This window comes from Corylus avellana, chromosome 10 (genome assembly GCF_965113065.1).
Source record: "Corylus avellana chromosome 10, dhCorAvel1.hap1.2, whole genome shotgun sequence".
NCBI lineage: Eukaryota > Viridiplantae > Streptophyta > Magnoliopsida > Fagales > Betulaceae > Corylus > Corylus avellana.
Genome location: NC_142499.1, coordinates 5,816,754 through 5,832,722, shown reverse-complemented (window position 1 = coordinate 5,832,722; position 15,969 = coordinate 5,816,754). Strand labels below are relative to the sequence as shown.

At 35.4% G+C, this 15,969-nt stretch overlaps 1 protein-coding gene and 1 non-coding gene across 2 annotated transcripts; one reads left to right on the top strand and one right to left on the bottom strand.

The window, feature by feature from the left end:
* Nucleotides 1–9,014: 9,014 nt before the first annotated feature.
* On the bottom strand, nucleotides 9,015–9,086 carry TRNAG-UCC (transfer RNA glycine (anticodon UCC)). The gene has a single exon. It is a non-coding gene; the product is annotated as a tRNA-Gly (tRNA).
* A 1,166-nt stretch (nucleotides 9,087–10,252) lies between these two features.
* Nucleotides 10,253–14,380, top strand: MS2 (Jojoba acyl CoA reductase-related male sterility protein). The gene is made up of 9 exons (XM_059572422.2): nucleotides 10,253–10,646; nucleotides 10,745–10,848; nucleotides 10,939–11,138; nucleotides 11,244–11,344; nucleotides 11,512–11,716; nucleotides 11,836–11,997; nucleotides 12,083–12,164; nucleotides 12,799–13,196; nucleotides 14,119–14,380. Exons 1-9 carry the CDS (start codon nucleotides 10,253–10,255, stop codon nucleotides 14,282–14,284), a joined length of 1,812 nt encoding a protein of 603 aa, XP_059428405.2. The 3' UTR covers nucleotides 14,285–14,380.
* The last annotated feature ends 1,589 nt before the right edge of the window (nucleotides 14,381–15,969 follow it).

The following is a 15,969-nucleotide window of genomic DNA, read 5'->3' as shown; positions in this document are numbered from 1 at the left end:
ATTCACTATTTCTAATCAGTTCAAACTTTTAAGACAATTGGTAATTTAACAAGGAATAAGTAATTCATATTTGTTTCACCACAAGAATCCTCATTTAAGGTAACTATGAAATTTATTCACAAGAATAAATCAGGCATGTGGGTGGTTTTTGTCGAATCCACGATCTAGTAAGTGACCAACCACTTTAAGGATTTCTTTGGACCAACCCCTGCTACTGGTGGTTATAATTTGGAAATTTGTTCTTGCCATCATTATCGATATTGATGGCAACCATTTGATACTCTCTACAAAACATTCTCTTTTCAATTCGGCTCCTAACTCAGGAGTCGTGAGCAGTTAGTTATCTACTTGTGTGATTTGTTGCTACACTTGTTGTTTGCGAGAAACCCATTTTTCAGTATGTATTTATATGGTTTCAAACCGCAGTGATAATTTGTGCAAAACAGGGGAACATTTGCTGGCCTCGATGCTACGTTATTGCTGTTTTTAACGATCATTCAAATTGTATCAAAATAATAATAATAATAATAAATAAATAAAAATTGTAGCAACAAATCTAAAAATACAAGAATATTGACTTCCATCCCAAAACAAAGCTCCACTCGAAATACATTAGGCCAATATAAAATCATTTCTTTCAATTTCGTCCCTCCATCTAGTATAGATTGCGAGTAATACAAGATTAGACAAAACAAGATATTAAATTACATAGATGCAGCAAGGAAACCTAACCCATATTTCACATATTTATTTCCTGTACAGCTGTTGCTCCACCATTTAGACTGATGGGCGAAAAAAGGAGAGATTTTGTCACTTTTGCAATATATCTAACTGTGTTTTGGGCCTAGAGTCGGAAATTCCACTGCCCGGGTAAAAACAGGGCAAGTGAAGATACCACCATAAACATTTGGTATTGCAAATGAAAATCCATCTCATGATTAACGATTGATTGGAGAGAAGAAGAGAAGATGCATTTTTTAGTTCAATGCATAATGAACTCGTTCGAGGAGTTGCACCACCTGATTTACAGGGATAGGTGAAGGTAAATGTGGTTTCGAGGTTGATTTTGCAGTCTCCAATGAAGCAGGAGGTAATGACAATATGTCCTCTTGCTGCAAACTTGTAAGCTCCAAGAACTGAGTCAGCATGTCACCGTCAAGTATTTGAGGTACCCCAACCTGTCGGTCAATTAGAAGAAGTACAATAAAACGCAATGACATTAATAGAAGAACAATGACATTAAACCACTATAATACTTCAGACTCATTCAAATCTCTTTCAAGCTAGGTAAGATTACCATTTTAACCACACCTTACGAAAAGCTAACAAGAAGCCGAGCCTCAACAACTGGGTGTGGCATGGGAGGAACAATAACACATATAAATTTGACAATACAATATTGACCAGAAAATCTATACTCCCCACGGTGCAGGTAAAAGCCATAGGAGAAAAAGGATGCAAGGGAAATGATATTCAAAGATTCCACATCCATTTATTAAAAGAAGAAGAAAAAAGGTGGCCCCAAACTGATAAGGTACAACCAGATGGTTCTGAGATCATCCAATCTCATAGGACCATTCTGCCGTCAGATTTCAATCCTTTGTTGCTATCAGTGCTTCCCAGAGGTAACATTAAAATTAGTTTCAACTTTTCTTACCGGGTTTTCGCGGCTACGGAAGTCATTATGATCAATTCCTAGAACTGGAGCAGTCCATCGATGAACCACAAGTCTAGCTTGGACTGCTTCTAAGAGCTCATGTTCTTCCCTACATAAACATGACAATTGAAAAGATAATATTCGAAGCCAGACTTCACTATCAAACACAAAAGGCAATAAGGTGCAGTATCAAAATGTTAACACACTCCTAAATGTAACACACTAAGAATTTTAGGTTATAAGAATTAGGATCATATGCAAGTCCGCACTGCTACCTTCTTTTTCTTTTGCTCGATCTGTAACTAATAAGTCCTATATCACATATTTGCAACAGATAATAGGGATCTTGAAATATTTTGACTGAGCCCAAGGCCGAAGAGCAAATACCTAATGAGCATTGGATGATAAATTTCGTGAGGTAGTTAGTCAGTTTCTGAAAACTGCTACCCCATGCAATGCCACCCAGTGAAATTGTATCTCTTACAAAATTTAAGAGATAGTAGGCGTAAAACAGAAATTAGATGATGTTATGAGGCAATGGACTTAAGGACAGAAGAGTTGGGTTTCCTCGGCCCTAGAATTTATCTGATTCAAAATGCTTCCCTCAGTAGATGATATGGCCAGGCAAGGAGACAGAATAGCTCACTGAAGCTTGATGCTTCAAACAACCCAAAGCTGTTGTCACTCATGGAATAGGCCTAATGAAAACTACAGTCACTTTGTGGTCCTTTTTTATAAATAAAATATTTTAAATCTTCAAGGATCAGCTCTACCAAAAGAAAGTCACAAAATGAGAAAAAGTTTATATGTTGATGGTGTTTTCTATCAAAGGAGATTGCAAGGGGTCCTCCAAAAGTCTAGCTTTATCGTTGTTGGATCCAATTCTCGCTTGGTATGATGCATGGTATTCCTTGGTGTTTATTTGCATTTGTATTAATTCAATATCATTTACACAAGAAAAAGAAATCTTGATGGACAGCATGCCACCGCCATCAATAAGCCACCAATATCCATATACTTTAAAAAGAAGAAAAGAAGAAAAGAAACTAGATTTGCTGAGAAAATCATACTTTGATATGGGAATAAAGATTATAATGCTTCCTAATAGTGTACCGGCGATGATCGTGTTGTGTGACAAGTCAATACCATTCAGCATGTCATCAGTTGGAAGTTTATATAAATATGACCCCTATAACAAGAAAATTAACAGAATCATTATGGGAACTACAAGAAAATAACTTCTATGAAATTATGTCTAAAAGATACCATTAGATCCAAAACCCACTATAGAAAGAATAAAATAGCATGTTAGATATCAATAATACATATTTGTTACAGATTAGCACGAAAGTATCCCTTTATATTATAATGATAGGGGGGTGTAGGGTTAGAACATGCATAAACCCTCAAAACTCCAAACACTGGAAAATGTTTTCCAAATCACTTTCAAAGTTGCAAACAAACAGCAAAAAATAACCCCAAGGGGTTGGCCCAAGTGGTGAAGGCCTTGGTCTTGAGGGTTTGCTCCCTTCAAGGTCCAAGGTTCAACACCTCATGGGTGCAAACAATCCCTTGGGGCCATACCCTCAGATGAAAAGCCAGTGATTTAACCAGTTCCGTGTAGGAAAACTTCTGAGAATACGGTGCACAGGACAGGGGTTTACTCTGCAGGGGTGGGTCCGAAGAGCCCTGCCTTGGAGAAGGTCCCCGACATTAAAAAAAAAAAAAAAGAAAAAAAAAAGAAAAAAAAAAAAAGCCAGTTTCCTTGGAAAATAATTTCAGCCAAAAATATTTTAGGCCGAAACAAACGGGCATCAGAAGCCAGTTGCTGACAGGGGCCTGCCAAGAACCCTGGTCAAAGTCAGTTTAAATTTGTATAAATCTATGCGCCCAATTAACCCATGCAACCAAGTAATAATATATCAGTTATCAGATGCTGCTTAACAATAATCCTGTTTGACCTAATGCCCTAGTCCTTGTAAAGCCTTTAGAATTGCACCAAGAACTTCTCCAAAAACTCTAATTAGCATAATATCATCTAGATATAGAAACAAAAAATTGATTTATTAAGCAAAAAATGTCAGATTACATAAAAACAAAAGCATATGCAATATATATTGACATAAATACTACAAATATTTGGATTACATGATAACTCTTTCCCTTATAAAGTGCACAAGGGAGTACCTTCCTGATGCTCATTGCTATGTCACCCATATAATAAGCAGAGCTTAGAGTCAAGTTGCATTCTGGACTTGCATTATGTGGGACACAGCAACAATAGTTTAAAATATTAGCAATCTTATATTTCTAGGCCACAATACAAAAGCAACAACAGGATAAGCAAGTCAATAGCAGAATAATAATGAGGTCAACACATAATTCAGGGAAGACCATTACTTGGTTTTAAAAAATGGCCATACTAACATTCCACACCCAGAGGAACCAAATACTCTTGGTTACAACGCATGAATATGAATTAGGTGTGGTTATTTTCCTCTTTTCTTTCGATGAAAGAAAAGTAATCAACATGTATCATTAAAAGTGTAGCTCCTAAGTATACAAGAGGAAGCACTTAACTAGAAGGAACAAAAAAAAAATATCAAAGGGGAAACATAAGCAGTTGTCCAAAGATACAAAGTTTTGAAGAATAAGGACTTAATCTCCTACAATGTCCTCTCACGGTCCTCAAAATTTATGTCATTCTTTTTTCTCCATAAACACCATAAAAGGCACACAGACACCATCTTCCACACATCAGCACTCTGCGTACGATAGTCCACTAACAAGTATACAGGTCAACTATAATAAATGTCAAGCTATCAGCATTGCCGAAAAATGTCAAATTGTGAGCATTACAAAAAATCCTCCACCACCAACATCCAACTAACCAATCAATTACATCAACAAGGGACAAAATTATATTATATAAAAATAACAAGCTCTACTTGCACTACAAAAAAATTGTCTCCCACCAACATCTAACTAAACCAATCAAAAAAATTTGTTTGTCCAGCTATATCTTTTTCCTTCTTGATCTTGCTTATATCAAATCATTGGAATGCAGTGAGCTGGGATGCAGCTACGTTTGATATAATAGATTCGGACTAAGAGACATATATAGGTTGAAATCTGCAAAATCAAATCATGACTTGTAATATATAATAGAAGACATGGCCATAAACTGAGAAAAGTGGATAAAAGGGTTCATGAAGCTAACCACAAGTAGTTAAAATAATTGCAATGCCAATATTACCAGTTTTGAGAACCTCTTAATTACATTCTACAATATTTTATTTTTTCGTTAGATTGTACCTGCAACTAAATACTCTCGTGCTATATGGATGGTAGACAATACAATGAGGATGTGGCTAAGGCCAACTTAAATTATCTAATGACATGTCAAAGGAACATGAACAGCAAAACACATACTTCACTAAAAAGAATTAAGGGGAAGGGCATTAGAATTAGTTAATGGTAAGTAGACGCACATATACATACTCACACTCTTCACATAGAAAGAACATGCAAGTTAGAAGAATGAAAACTCATTACCAAAATTTATACATGCTAATACTGTGGGAACCATTTAAAATTTGTTTTATGCATAGTAAGTTTGAATATGCTGGCTATCATTGTTTTATTTAACAATTGCAAACGAAGAACATAAAAAACATAGTAGATGAAGAGATAACCTGAATTAGAGTAGAGAATACATCATAACACAAGCCATGGCATTTGGGAAGCAAGGCTTACAAATGAACATAAGTTTCTAAATCTGGGGATTAAATCACTTTTTCTTGTAATTTCTTGAACAGCCAGAATAGCCTCACCGTCATCCTGTCACCAAATTCATAGAACAAAGGGTAAGGCTATATTGCAAGACCTACAACTTGAATTTTTCAAAAAAATTGAACTCAGCTAACTCACGGGATGCAAAACCACAATTTCCATTTACATCTAGTATGGTAAGGCTATATTTCAAGGCACTATCGAGGTATCAACAGCTTGTCATTCTCGTATAAGCAATGTTTTGATATCTTAGAAATGATAGAATTAGTGTTGGTGGGTTCTTTTTGGGCCTTCTGCTTCTTAATGAGGTGTATACGAGAATGTGCTTTTTGGAAGGTATGCACATAGAATTGACCCACATAAACAAAACAAAGGTGTTCACATAGAATTAATATTGGTGGGTTCTTTTTGGGCTTTTTTCCATTCATATATTCAGAGGCATCATAAAAGTTACCATCTGAGTGATAAATTAGATTTTGCTATAGATCTTCTCATCCTACGCAGAGACCAATTACAATGATCCAAACAGAAAATAAATAAATTCAATTTTCTAACAAAATTATGTCTCAGGTCTGTACCTTCTTCAATGTATGCCCAGCAATCTAAATTCCAGCACCCAACCAATGGAAATATATTGAAATTTACAATTTTTAACCATCTAATCAGCCATCACAATGCAAACAACATAAAATCATGAATTGGGCCCGTAAGACACTAAGCTGATCATGTCATTGCATTGGGCAAAAGGAAATAAAACACTGAGATAAACCCACTTCTTTTCTTCTTCAGAAAATCTATTTCGAACAAAGCTCCATAAGTCACTAAGTAAAACAAGCACTAGAAGCTAACCAATCAGTCAAATCTAAAGCGAGAGAGACAGAGACAGAGACAGAGTACCTGAGAGAGACATTGATGAAGAGGAGATTTCTGGAAGAGGTGAGAGGATAAGAAGAGCTAAGCACTAGAAAACTCCAGGACATATATTTCATCATTATCTCTCACTCGGTCTTTCTCAGAAACGAAGCTTCCTTTTCACAAAGAAAATACCAAAAACTCATTTGAAACAGAGAATATATAACCCATGAAAAATTTGAGAACAACCCATGAAAAAATTGAGAACGAAATTGAAACGTAATAGACAAAGCAGAAAGTGAAAGATGTGGAAAGGAAATAGTTCGCTTACTTTGCCTTGGTTTTTCAACCTTGTGAAAGGCTCAGAGAGCCCAACGGTCTCAGGAGGCCTCGGCCTTCTTGGCGTGGTGGAGGCCACCTAGCCCAATAGAGGGCGATGTCGAGGACTTCGGCACGGTTGAGCTTAACGGCAGGGCCAATGGAGCCTCAGGCGGAGGCCTGGCAGAAGCTGAACAGGCCTTCGAAGACCGGGCAGTCCTCGCTGACGTTGAAGCACTTAAGGTGGCGCGAGAAGGCTGGGTCAGTGAGGGTCTCCAGCGTGGTAGAGCCGGTCGTCGCACGGTGAGGAAGGCCGACCGTGGTGGAGGTCGTCGCACAGGGGGGAATTTTGGGGGGCGGGGGGAATGGGTTTGGGAAGAAAATGGTGGGAAATTGAAAAAATGGGTCTAGGGGGAAAGGTTGCGCAGGTTTTGACTTTTTTTTTTTCATGATTTCGGCAAACGTGACATGTACCACGTCACCGCTCGTTTCTTGTAGGGATGTCAACTCGGTTCAGTTTTTTGGTTTTTGGCCATAACTGGGAACTAGAACTAGGGTATCCCGGTTCTCAATTTTGAGAAACTAAAACCGAAACTCAGGGTCCCAATTACAGGCCGGTTCCGGTTTTACCCGGTCAGGTAACCAATTTTTTAAAAAAAATTGGTTTTTGGGCTTATTTTAAGTATTGGGCCTAAAATAAGCCTTTTTTTTTTTTTTTTTCGTAAGTTGACCTATTTTTAAAAAAAATCTATTAGTCTCTTTGTCTAAATTAAAGAGGCTTTGTTGTGATTATTTCAAATAATTAAAAAATAAACTTAAAAAAGTCTAAAAATCCTAAAAAATCAATGCATTTGCCTATTTGAGCCTTAGAAATAAAAATTTAATTTTTTAAAATACCCTAAACCTAAACCTAAGTGTAAAATATATATATATAAAATGGAAACCCGGTTCCGGTATTCCCGGTAAAAATCGGGTACCGGAACCAAGGTGCCCGGTTTTTGGATTTTTCAAACTGGAACCGGAACCGGGACCCCGGTTTCCCAGTCTCCCGATTTTCCAGTTCCGATTCCAGTTTCTCGGTAATTTTTGACACCCCTAGTTTTCTATTCTTACTTAGGAAAACGTGGCACATGCCATGTCACCAGAGGCGTGCTTGAACGAAAGATATGTTATAGTGCAATAAAAAGACCATTTTATGGGTGGGGTTACAACAACTATAGATAGGGCTTATTCTTGTCACATAAGACTTTTATGAGCTAAAAATAGTCTTTTTATTGCACTTTATCATTTCTCGTGCTTGAACAGTATGCACACCGGTGACATGGCACATACCACGTTTGCTCAGTTATAAAAAGAAAAAAGAAAAAGAGAAATGCTTGGTTGCATTAAAAAGTTGAAAAATGCTAAAGGCCCAACTATTTTGCCTAACTTGGGCCAACTTTTGCCTTATTTTTTAATTTAAAAAATAAAAAAATAAAAAAAGTTTCTAAACAAATAAGTTTTATTTTGGTTATTCTTTATTTTGGTGTTTTTTTTTTAAAATAAAAATTATATTTTGCTTCAGAAACTTTTTTTTTTCATTTTTTAATTTAAAAATTAACAATTAAAAAAGTTTCTAAATCAATAATTTTTATTTTGGTCCTTCTTTTATTTGGTATTTTTTAAAAAAATAAAATTTTTATTTTTCTTCATAATAATGATCATTTTTTAAAAAACAATTGGTCATTATTATGAATAAAAATACAATTTATTTTTTATTTTTTTATAAAATACCTAATAAAAGAAGGATCAAAATAAAAATTATCTGTGATGAATGATGATTATGGTAGTAAGCCCTTAGAAACTATGGTATATAGTATATAGTAAGCCTTAATATAACCAACTGGATTGACACTCCTACTAATTATGTCTCACAATTGAAATGCTAAATCAAATAGCATTGAGTTATATACGTACGAGTCATGATTCAGGGCACGCCTGGCGTGCTTCAACAGTGAAGCACGCCAGGCTAAAATTTTTTTTTTTTTTTTTTCAAAAAAATTAAAATAATAAAATAATAATAAAAAAAAAAATCACGGCCGGCGTGCTTCACTGTTGAAGCACGCCGGGCGTGGTCAATATCTTTACCCTATACGTACGCATGGGTTTGGGCTTCTACTACATATACAAATTAGTTACCCAGTTTCCAGAAAGGTTGTTTTAAAAGAAAAATAAAATGAATTGTTATTTATCCAAAATAAAATAAAATAAAAACAATTGTTTTGAATGTTTTCATTATTGGTAAGATTTGCGCGGGAGCTTCTAGGCCCATCTCGGCCGAGTCTAGTAGTTGTTGGGCTCAGCCTTCCTCCCTTTGGGCCGAATTGTAAAAAAGGTCAAAAGTTTGACAACACAGTGCGTCTGCCGGGAGTCGAACCCGGGTCTATTGCTTGGAAGGCAATTATCCTAACCGTTGGACTACAAACGCCAGTGCGAACTGCTCCTCCATTTGATCAATTTACCAAATTTGCTTCTCTATCTCCCCTACTTATTGTGGTAGATGAGCCGGAATTAGTGGTCTTTTTGTATGTTGTGTTTGCTTCAATAATATTTGATTTAATAAAATTATTGAATTCATTTTATTCCTATTAACATGAGCTTTTTAATACCTCAACTAATTTTACTTTAAAGTTTGAGAAGGCATAATTAGTTGGAATATCTGAAATGAACCATGATTTTGTCTCCAAATGGGAAGAGCCATGATAGATAATACACTTTCATTCCATCCTTATCTCACTAATTGATGTAGCAGTGCCCATCACCTATTAAATTAAGAGAAATGTTAAAGGGTTAATAAGTTTCTTATATTTTACTCATATTTTTTTATAAATTCAATAGATCAACCATTAGATTTGTAAAATCTACTATTGATTAATGTGGAGTTCACATAAATCCACAAATTTAATGGTTGATTTGTAAGATGAAATAGACCAAATATAAAAGAAGAAAAAATATTGACTCCTAACATTTCTCTTATCTTAAATCAATATTTTCTTGGCACGGCAACATCAACCTAATAAAATGGGGTAGGATATAAAGATAATATCATATAGCATTACTCAAAATGATACCATAAAAGAGCTATTTACTAAGTGACCAAGCAACAAAATTAGTAATAGAAAAAGTCCCCATAGCAACCCCTTTCTCACACCCTTTCTCCCCCAGCATTTCCCGCAAAAAGTAGAGCACATATAAAATTGCATTATAGGAAACACCAATCAAACAAGTGTAAGAGAGAGAGAGAGAGAGAGTTCCCGCCATCTTAGCCGTTGGTGAGAAGTGTGAAGGGGTGGCAAAAAGAGAGCCGTTATAGAAAAATCTGCTAGAAAGGAGGGGGGGTATTCGAATTTACCTACCCCTCATCTCCTTCTCCCTTAAACCCACCCTACCTCTCTTTCTCTTTAAAACCGAACAAAACCCATCTCACATCGTATGGAGCCTTTGTTAGTTTACTAGCTTTTCTTTATTTATTCTGGAAGTGTTTAGCTAAGCTTTCAACCCAACCATTTTTAACTGCAAACCCTCTACTTTTCTTATCCTTTTTTTTTTTTTTTTTTTTTTCATCTCAAAAATATTCCTCTATTTTCTTCCCAAATGATGGGGGCTCTGTTCCTAAATTCTTCCTCAGTTGCACCGATTAAACTCCTCAGAGTGTCCGACAGTCGCCACTGCTGCTCTTTAAGGAGGAAGAAGAGTGTCGTGCGCTGCCAAGGAGGTGGGAATGTAGTCAAGTCTAGTGGCTTTTCCTCTGCTTTCACACAGACAGAGGCATTGTTGAGGACGGATCATTCTGCAGCTTTAAGAGATGCAGGAAGCTTGGTTTTGTCTCCCAATGGGAAGAGCCAGCCGGAGATTGCCGTCAAGGATTTGGTGCCTTATGGAGAACCATCCACCTCTTTGGTTGAGGTTGATGATGGCATTGGAATTGTCAAATTTCTTAGAGGCAAGGGATTTCTTATCACTGGAGCTACTGGGTTTCTCGCTAAAGGTGTATATATATTAAAGCTTTTTCTTTTTCTTTTTCCCTTTTTTTTTTTTTTTTTTGTGTGTGTGTATTAAGGTTTCCTCATATATTAAAAAAATCAGTTCTTATTGAGAAGATTCTACGGACACAGCCGGAGGTGGGAAGAATATTTCTTTTGATTCAGGCAAAAAACAAGGAAGCGGCAATGGAAAGATTGAGTAATGAAGTATGTTCTCTGTTATGCCCTGTCTCTGGAAGTTCACTAATGCATGTCTCTTGGTGTTGAATTAAGATATGTTTTGTGGGTGTGTTTCAGATCATAAATGCAGAGCTTTTCAAGTGTCTCCGACAAATCCATGGAAAATCCTACCAATCCTTCATGTTGAGCAAGCTAGTTCCTGTGGTCGGGAATATTTGTGAATCCGATCTTGGCTTGGATGAAGATTCAGCAGATGTTATTTCCAAAGAAGTCGACTTGATTGTAAATTCTGCAGCTAACACAACATTTGATGAAAGGTCATGACTTTTCTCCATTACAAGTTCATGTGTTTTTTTTTAATCATTAGATTTATAGATTTTCAATTTATTTTGTTAAACATTTTTGAAATTATGGAACTGCAGATATGATGTTGCTATTGATATAAACACAAGAGGGCCTTGCCACCTCATGGGCTTTGCCAAGAAGTGCAAGAAACTAAAGCTCTTCTTGCAAGTATCAACAGGTGTGAGGAACCCACTTTTGGAAAATTAAATTATCTTTGATTATCTATTTGAAGCACATATCTCATTTAATGTTACTCTATCCCTAACAAAGCCAAGTTTATGAGAGTAGTTTTGTAATTCCATGTTGTGTTAAAACATATATATGTTTCTTTTTTTTCACATGCAGCTTATGTTAATGGACAAAGACAAGGGCAAATAATGGAAAGGCCTTTCAGTAATGGAGATAGTATAGCAAGGGAAAGTTTGGAAATTTCATCAAGATCCCTCCCTGCATTGGACATAGAAGGTGAAATAAAGTTGGCTTTGGATTTCAGCAAAGTTTCTGAAGTCAGTGTAGTGGCTCAAAAAATGAAAGAGTTGGGTCTAGAAAGGTGATGACGACTTTCTTCTCTCTTGTTTTTCTGTCTTGTTGGAACACCGCTCAACCCAAAAGCTTAAACGTATATCTTTTCAATGTGGGACTTAATTGTTTTACATCACTTATTCTCAGGGCCAAGAAATATGGATGGCAAGATACTTATGTGTTCACAAAGGCTATGGGGGAAATGATGATAGACAAAATGAGAGGAGAAACACCAGTTGTCATTATCCGACCAAGTGTTATTGAGAGCACTTGCAAAGAGCCATTCCCTGGATGGATGGAAGGGAATAGGTAGGTGTCTCTTATTTAAAATTCTGCACTAATTAACCTCTTGGATGCAATGCCCAACTAACCTTCTTTCTACTCTCCTTCACAGGATGATGGATCCTATAGTTTTGTACTATGGGAAAGGGCAGCTCACAGGCTTCTTAGTTGACCCAAATGGAGTACTCGATGTAGTAAGTAAATGCTTATGTTCTTGAATTGTCATATGTGTGTTTTTGGCTTGTTAAGGGTCTAATCATTGATTCTGATGATTTGGTTTGGTTAAATCTTTAACCCTTAAGATCCAAAAACCCTAGGAAAACCTTACGATTGTTGGGTATTGATTTGGTTAAACCCTTAACCCTCATAATCGTAACGTTTCACTAAGCTTCCGAACCCAACATTCATGGCAACTCATTCTATTGTCACTGACCTAATAGTAGTATTTTCGCTCATTGATCCAAAACCTTATGATCGTTGGATATTGATTTGGTTAAACCCTTAACCCTTATAATCGTAACATTTCACTAAGTTTTCGAACCCAACATTCATCGCAGCTCACTCTATTGTCACTGACCTAATGGTAGCGTTTTTTCTTCTTGGCAGCACCACTCACATACTCGTTAACACTAAATCCATATATAATATCAAAAACATTTTAATTCAGCTTATAATTGGTTGCCTCCTTCGTAACTCGAACCAGTGACGTGGTGCCTACTCTAAATACCATTTGTTAAGGGCATAATCATTGATTCAAAAACTACTGATTTGGAATTAAACCCTTAATCCTAGGCAGCAGCACTCATCTCTTGACATAACTGATTGCAGGTGCCAGCGGACATGGTTGTTAATGCAACCTTAGCAGCCATGGCAAGGCATGGAGAGGCACAAAAACCAGACATCAATGTGTACCAGATTGCTTCATCTGTTGTAAATCCATTGGTTTTCCAAGACCTGGCGAGACTGCTGTATGAACACTACAATTCCTCTCCATGTTTGGACTCGAAGGGTAGGCCAATCAGTGTTCCATCTATGAAGCTATTTAGATCCATGGAAGAGTTCTCCACTCACCTTTGGGGAGATGCCATTCAGCGAAGTGGCTTGACAGCTGCAGCCTCTTCCAACGAGAAGCTGTCCCAGAAACTGGAAATTATTTGCAGAAAGTCAGTAGAACAAGCCAAGCATTTAGCAAGCATATATGAGCCATACACATTTTATGGTGGAAGGTAAGTAATCAATTTCTTCACATAATATATGAAAAAGGATAAAAATAAATAAATAAAATAAAATAAAAAACTTATCATACATGAAGATTGGATTATCTTAAGTATTGGGTTGCTATGGAAATATAAATAAGATAGCAGAATAAGAGAAAATAAAGAGTGGTTCAGTGTTAGACACACTATATTTACTATTAAGAAAGAGCTCAAAAGGTTACATCTTACTCTTATTTGTTGATATAATTGTGAGCTAACAAGTGATTTGAATTTATTCAAATTCAATCTAATACTAATCAAATCCCTTCTAAAGTAATTTAATCATTATCAAATCCCGAAATTTAAATAATCAATTCTCATCAAATTCTTATATTTTTTGAACAAGACACAAGACTACTCGGGACAGAAAATTTCCCACTTCAAAATGTTAATAATGTGCATGATTGCCAAAAAGAGAGATAAAAATTTAGGAGCTCATTAATTACCATCAAAATTGGCACAATCTTAATGAGAAAAAAAAAAAAAATGGTCTCAAAAGAGTGTTCTTTGTTAGGAAGACTACAACATTTACTATATTTTCCTTACAAATTAACATGATAATTACCACGTCAGTCTTTATTGCTTAATTTTTTTTCATCCATATTATGCCACGTGACACCTTTCACAGTGCCCCCCAAGCATTTTCCAGTCTTGAAATGGGTGAAGATTTTCTTTCTCTTTGTCTTTCTTTTCAAAACAAAAATATTAACAAATAGCCTAAAACATAAAACATTTAAAATTGTTTTCACATTTATGTTACATAAGAACACTTTTTCCAAAAAAAAAAAAAAAAAAAACCCTCTAAAAAGCATTAACAAACAAAAGTTAAGCGTTTTTTCTTTTCTTTTCTTCCAAACACTATGCTAAACTTTGAGTAACAACTGTGATGCAGGTTTGATAACAGCAATACTCAAAGATTGATGGAAAGCATGTCTGAAGAAGAGAAGAGAAACTTTGGGTTTGATGTGGGCAACATAAATTGGAGAGATTATATCACAAATGTCCATATTCCTGGTCTAAGGAGGCATGTCATGAAGGGAAGAGGGATGTGTAGCTAAGCCCTACCATTCATCTTCTTACATGTAATCACCACCCAAACTCCTCCAACCAATTGTAATAAGACAAAGTTACTTCTTTTTCTTTTTTTACAACTTATAAAGTGGGCAAAAAAAGTGTTGCCTTTATGGTGTATTTATTTATAAATAAGCTTCTATAAATCAAAGCTCCTTGGGTCAAAAAATGCTTGGGTTATTGTTACTTTTACTAATGTTATTATAAACTCATGCGGCGGTCTATATTTTATGAAAATAAATGTTATATATGATGTGGTAGCTGTAGGGGGTGCATAACCGGTTGCAGTAGTGGTTATTTTCTCATAATCGTAACCGATTTAGGCAGTTATTCAATTTTAAATAACCGCAACTAGATGTTATGTGGTTATTAAAGACTGGTAATAAACTGATATTCATAAATAATTTCATCATTTTTTTTCTTTAATATAAAACTTCAAATTTGTTGGTTCAAAGAAGAATATTTTTTTTATAATATATTGTTAATTCAAACTACTAAAGTATTAAGACCATTATTTATTTGTGATCTATCTCGTATCTCAAATGTGATCCAAGAATTTTAGCTACGAGTACAATGTTAAATAATAAGAGAAACTTTCTCATATACATTGTTATATTTCAGTGACAATAACTATTTGGATCAAAATTATTTATGTGAAATTTACATGAAATCCTATGGAGTAAAATGTTGGAAATCCTAAGTAATATACATCTTAATTCATAATTCAAAACAATTACAAATCAAAAACATTAAAAATCCAATTACCCGGTTATTAACTGGATTACTAAATGTAACCGCAACTGGCTTAAGCAATTATCCGATTATCCGGTTGTAATTATTTTCGATTATCCGGTTAGCGGCTATAAGCGGTTATTAGGGGTTAAAAACTGCCCCACTTGTATACCGCTAGTGGTAAGTGCCACATTGACTATAATTTTGAGTAATGGTGATCTTGGTGTGACCTAACCGGCTAAGCCCAATCCAACTAATTGATTTTGATTGGTTTAGCTTGATGATCGTTGATTTGGAAATCAATGGCTGAATCTATCTATCAACCCCGCATGTTTCGATCATTGGAATCTAACCAACGCCAAGGGGGTCAATGTTCACCTTTACTTTATGTGAACGATAATATATAGGCAAGTTCTCGTAGTTTCAGTTTGTACCAACAAAATTTATTTTAACATTTAAAGTGATCATTCTTTTAATTAAAAAAAAAAAAAAAAAATCATTCTTTTCTTACCTTCAAGGGATCACAAATATGAATTAGATCCTCTCAATTTCATTTGAATTGGATAATATCTAGTTAGTTATATTAGAGGGATATTTGAAAAGACAAAAATATCCCTCTAATATAACTAACAGGATATTATCCAGTTCAAATGAAATGGAGAAGATCCTGTTCCCACAAATATATAGCGGAGAAGAGTCCCTTTTATAGAATTCAATAAAAATTTGACACATCAGTTAAAAATACTAAATACAATAGAGATGAAAACTCCGTATATTTATTTCAAATCAATTTCATGAAATTTTTTTATTCATTCTAACACAATGCCCACCATCCACCAATCTCTGAGCCCCTATACTGGAATCTCCAAAACCAAGTTGCTTTGATGGTTTTGTTAGTGATTTTGTCAATGAGTATTTTGTCAAGATAATAAAATTTATT